The sequence below is a fragment of the Triticum aestivum genome, chromosome 3B (genome assembly GCF_018294505.1).
Source record: "Triticum aestivum cultivar Chinese Spring chromosome 3B, IWGSC CS RefSeq v2.1, whole genome shotgun sequence".
NCBI classification, from domain to species: Eukaryota; Viridiplantae; Streptophyta; class Magnoliopsida; order Poales; family Poaceae; genus Triticum; species Triticum aestivum.
In genome coordinates this window covers 576,566,329-576,571,792 of record NC_057801.1, presented here as the reverse complement: position 1 = coordinate 576,571,792, position 5,464 = coordinate 576,566,329, and the positions used below count along the sequence as shown (strand labels likewise).

The 5,464-nt window shown below is 47.9% G+C and overlaps 1 protein-coding gene across 1 annotated transcript; it reads right to left on the bottom strand.

Annotated features, from left to right (window-relative positions):
• Window positions 1-379: 379 nt before the first annotated feature.
• Window positions 380-3,614, bottom strand: LOC123065773 (uncharacterized). The gene is made up of 3 exons (XM_044488991.1): window positions 3,223-3,614; window positions 1,989-2,063; window positions 380-649 (listed from the first exon to the last, which is right to left on the bottom strand). The coding sequence occupies exons 1-3, from the start codon at window positions 3,563-3,565 to the stop codon at window positions 552-554; spliced, it is 516 nt and encodes a 171-aa protein (XP_044344926.1). The 5' UTR covers window positions 3,566-3,614; the 3' UTR covers window positions 380-551.
• Window positions 3,615-5,464: the final 1,850 nt, after the last annotated feature.

The following is a 5,464-nucleotide window of genomic DNA, read 5'->3' as shown; positions in this document are numbered from 1 at the left end:
AGGGGCTCTCCGGGAGAAAGTATTTTCGAGAACCTAAAGTTAGTGTTTTTAGCAAAATCATTTAACCCGAATAGAGGAAAGATTAGAGTCCCAGAGTATAGGTCAAGGAATAAAAGATCCTAATACCACCCAATGGCAACGTGTGTCCGTAAGACACACAGCCATGTTAGTAAAAGTTTTGCACTTACTAGACTCAACTTCGGCCAAGGAGTTTGGAAGGGGGATTCCTACAGGCGGTCGGCTCTCATACCAACTTGTGACACCCCCGATTTAATCGTACACTAATCATGCATGCAAACGTGTACGATCAAGATCAGGGACTCACGGGAAGATATCACAACACAACTCTAAAAGTAAAATAAGTCATACAAGCATCATATTACAAGCCAGGGGCCTCGAGGGCTCGAATACAAGTGCTTGACATAAACGAGTCAGCGGAAGCAACAATATCTGAGTACAGACATAAGTTAAACAAGTTGCCATAAGATGGCAAGCACAAACTGGGATACAGATTGAAAGAGGCGCAGGACTCCTGCCTGGGATCCTCCTAACTACTCCTGGTCGACGCCAGCGGCCTGCACATAGTAGTAGGCTTCTCCAGTGTAGTACTCGACGTCGATGGTGGCGTCTGGATCCTGGGCTCCAACGTCTGGTTGCGACAACCAGGTAGAATGGAGAGGGGGGAAAAGAGGGAGAAAAGCAACCGTGAGTACTCATCCAAAGTACTCGCAAGCAAGGATCTACACTACATATGCATGGGTATATGTGTAAAGAGGCAATATCGGTGGACTGAACTGCAGAATGCCAGAATAATAGGGGGATAGCTAGTCCTATCGAAGACTACGCTTCTGGCAGCCTCCGTCTTGTAGCATGTAGAAGAGAGTAGATTGAAGTCCTCCAAGTAGCATCGCATAGCATAATCCTACCCGGCGATCCTCCCCTCGTCGCCCTGTGGAAAAGCGATCACCGGGTTGTCTGTGCAACTTGTCTGGGTGTGTTTTATTAAGTATCCGGTTCTAGTTGTCATAAGGTCAAGGTACAACTCCAAGTCGTCTTTTTACCAAGGGACACGGCTATTCGAACAGATAAACTTCCCTGCAGGGGTGCACCACATAACCCAATACGCTCGATCCCATTTGGCCGGACATAATTTTCGGGGTCAAGCCCGGCCTCGGAAGATGAACACGTCGCAGCCTTACCTAGGCATAACAGAGAGGTCAGCACGTCGGTCTAAATCCTATGGCGAGGGGTCTGGGCCCATCGCCCATTGCACAACTGCACGTTGCGACGGCGGCCGCAAGCAGAACTAGCCCCCTTAATACAAGAGCAGGCTTACGTTCCAATCCGGTGCGCGCCGCTCAATCGCTGACGTCACGAAGGCTTCGGCTGATACCACGGCGTCGAGTGCCCATATCTTTCCCGCGTAGTTGGTTAGTGCGTATAGGCCAGTGGCTAGACTCGGATCAAATACCAAGATCTCGTTAAGCGTGTTATTTCGAAGTAACCACGGACGCCGACCAGGGCCAGGCCTACCTCTCTCCTAGTTGGTCTCAACCTGCCTTGTCGCTCCGCCACATAGTAACAGTCGGGGGCCGTCGGGAACCCAGGCCCACCTCTACCGGGATGGAACCACCTGTCCTTTCAGCCCCCACATCGGAATCATTTGCGGGTACTCAACGAGCCAACCCGACTTTAGTCATCATCTGTATAGTATGTAGGTATGTATTGTATATACCCGTGATCACCTCCCGAGTGATCACGGCCCGATAGTATAGCAAGGCAGACTGACAAGAATATAGGGCCAATGATGATAAACTCGCATCCTATACTAAGCATTTAGGATTGCGGGTAAGGTATCAACAACTGTAGCAACAATGACACGCTATGCAACAGAATAGGATCAATCGAAATAGTAACATGCTATACTACTCTAATGCAAGCAGTAGAGAGAAGAATAGGTGATATCTGGTGATGAAGGGGGGGCTTGCCTGGTTGCTCTGGCAAGGAGGAGGGGTCGTCAACTCCGTAGTCGAACTGGGCAGCAGCATCGCCGGTCTCGTAGTCTACCGGAGATAAGAGGGGGAAGAAACAATAAATACAATGCAAACATAAGCATGACGATGCATGACATGACATTGAGCGATGCTAGGTGTGCCGTAACGCGTTAGTAGGTGGTACCGGCGAAAGGGGGAAACATCCGGGAAAGTATCCCCAGTGTTTCGCGTTTTTGGACAGATGAACCGGAGGTGAAATGTTGCGGGTTCACTATGCTAGGGATGCGTGTCGGACGAACGGGTTGCATATCTGGATTCGTCTTGTTGTTCTGAGCAACTATCATGTACAAAGTTTTTCCATCCGAGCTACGGTTTATTTTATTATAATTTTTAAAGTTTTTAAAATATTTTCTACTTTTCTAGAATTAATTTAATTCGAATTTAAATAGCTAAAATTATTATGTGTACCTAGCTGTGGACTAGCCACAGTGGATGTGAGGTGGGGCCAGTGGGCCCCAGTCAACGCTAAGTTAGCCTGGTCAACATTGACTAGTCAAAGGTGAACAATAATTGTGGGTCCCAGCTGTCATTGAGTTATTATTATTTTTTAGTTAGAAAAATTAGTTTAATTATCCCAGGGCCGACATATCATTGGACCATTACTGATCTAACACTAATTGACCTATAGCTAATAAGCAATTAGTCCTAAACTAAATGGGCTATCCCATAGGCTGTGAGCCAGCCGGCCTCTCACGGCTGGGCACGAACGCACGCATATGTGCGGCGGCCAAGGCCTGGCCATGGTGTTGGCTAAGGTAGGCACAACGCCGGGGAGACGAAGGCAAGAAAGCGGGCCGCAGCTGGGCATGGCAGGCTGGCGCAGGGTCGGCTGCAGGCAGGAGCGGACAGCAGGCGACAGTAGCGCCAACAGCAGCAGCAGAAGAAGTAGTAACAGCAGCAACACAATAGCGGGCAGCAGGGGAGCGAGGCTGCGGACAGCGCCAGCGGGGCGCGCGACCGTGGGCGTGAGGGCGCGGAGCAGGCGCGTGCAGGGGAGCGCAGGTTGTAGCAGCGAACGGGCATACACGACAGTAGCAACAGTAGCGCAGCAGTGGAGGTGGCCGGAGCAAGAGGCGACAAGGAACAACAGCGACCGGAGTACTGTGGTGAACGACGGCTACTGGCATGGATCGAGCAGGGAAGAGCGGGAATCGGGTGAGGACCTCACCGCGATGTCGTAGGCGAGCTCGGGAAGGTCGGGGGTGGAGCGACGGCGACGAATTCATCGATGATGTCGCGGTGGCTGGAGGTTGAAGATGACATCGATCCCTGCGATCCAGGGGCTCCTGGCTCCAACTGGTGGACGTAGTCGAAGGAGTGGACATCGGCAAAGCTCGTAGACGAGGTGGCTGGGCGCGGGGAGCTCGGTGGCTACAGGGGCAGCGAGGCAATGGCCGCGGCAGAGGCGGCCATGCGAGGAAGAGGAAGAAGCAACTCGAGGCGGAGAAGGGAAAAGGTCCTGGGGGTGCTACGGTTCGGGGGAGGGGGCTCCTTATCCGGAGAGGAGCCATTGGATGGCCTCCACGGCGCTATCGATGGCCATGGTGGCCTGGATGGATGCCACGATCCCCCTCTGGTGAAGAGAGGAAGGGGGAGGCGCCTGGGGTGGGCTGGGCCAGCCATTCGGCTAGATGGGCCAAAGGTTCAGAAGCTTAGGTCTTTTGTTTTCCCCTTTAGTTTTGTTTTCCGTTTTTTTCCTATTAATTTTATTTCTCAAATCGCTTAGTTTTGTAAAATATTCAAATATCACCTAAAATAGTAACATTAATTTGTACCACTGCCACAATAAGTTTGGCACCTAGATAACATAGTTAAGTATTTTATAAAACATAATAGGGGTATAATGAATTGTTTTTACTACTGTTTTAATCACTTTAGGGTATTTAATTATTTTATAAAGATGTTGTTTCTCCAGCAATATTATCCATGATTTATTTTTCACATTAAGAACATTTTAGTTTTGTTATTCGAAAACCTTCGATGTTTGTTAAAAATCCAAATTTGAATTAGAATCGTTTTGAACTAACGCGACATTAAAAACAGTAACTAAGGTGACATGGCATCATTACCAGAGGGTTACTTTAGCTTGATTACCCGGGCGTCACATGATAGGACCTGGTGCTTCAATGTCATCGATGATTCTCTCAATTTGCACTTCGTTTGCAATGCGAGGATGAGCGGGTTGTCGTCGAGGAATTTGATCCGCATTTTCTTCAGGACCATTTTCCTCAGCACCATTTTCTTCAGGTGCTCCAGCTCGGCGTTATTCACGTTCTGGAATGAATTCTTCAGCAGATTCTTCAGTAGGAATGACATCCTCAGTAGCCTTGAACTTGATAGATTCCTCAGGTGCTAGTTCATCTAACACAGAAGGTAGGTGCTCTCTTTGCGAGCCATTAGTTTCATCGAACCGCACATCTACACTTTCAACAACCTTGTGGAGAACGTTGTTGAAGACTTTGTAGGTGTGCGAGTCCTTTCTGTAACCAAGCATAAAACCCTCATGTGCTTTCGGTGCAAATTTAGAATTGTGATGAGGATCTCTAATCCAACATTTAGCACCGAAGACTTTGAAATAACTCACATTGGGCTTTTTGTCAGTGAGAAGTTCATAAGCAGTCTTCTTGAAGAATTTGTGAAGATATACTCTGTTGATGATGTGACACGCAGTATCAATTGCCTCAATCTAGAACCGACGAGGCGTCTTGTATTCATCAAGCATAGTGCAAGCCATCTCAACAAGAGTTCTGTTCTTGCGCTCCACGATGCCATTCTACTGAGGAGTATAAGGAGCATATAACTCATGAGTAATACCAAGTTCATTAAGATAGTCATCAAGACCAGAATTCTTGAACCGGTCCCATTGTCACTTCTAATGTGCTTGATCTTCACACCAAAGTTGGTTGAAGCCCTCGAGAAAAATCATTTGAAGACTTCCTGCACCTCATGTTTGTAAGTGACAATGTGCACCCATGTGTAACGAGAATAATCATCAACAATAACAAAGCTATATAGAGATTCATCATTTGTAATAGCAGAATAATGATTAGGACCAAAGAGATCCATGTGAAGCAATTCAAATGGTCGACTGGTAGTCATGATAGTCTTCGCTGGATGCTTGGCCTTTGTCATCTTTCCAGCTTCACAGGCTCCGTATAAGTGATCTTTGAGGAATTTGACATTCTCAATGCCAATGACATGCTTCTTCTTCGCAAGCGTGTGCAAATTCCTCATGCCAGCATGACCAAGTCGTCGATGCCATAGCCAGCCTTCTGAAGCTTTTGCAAGTAGGCATATGGCCGGTTGTGGTCCTGTAGAGAAATCAACAATGTACAAGTCTCCTCTCCTAAAGCCTTCGAAGACTTTGGAATTGTCAGCTTCCATGATCACAACACAACGATATTTGCCAA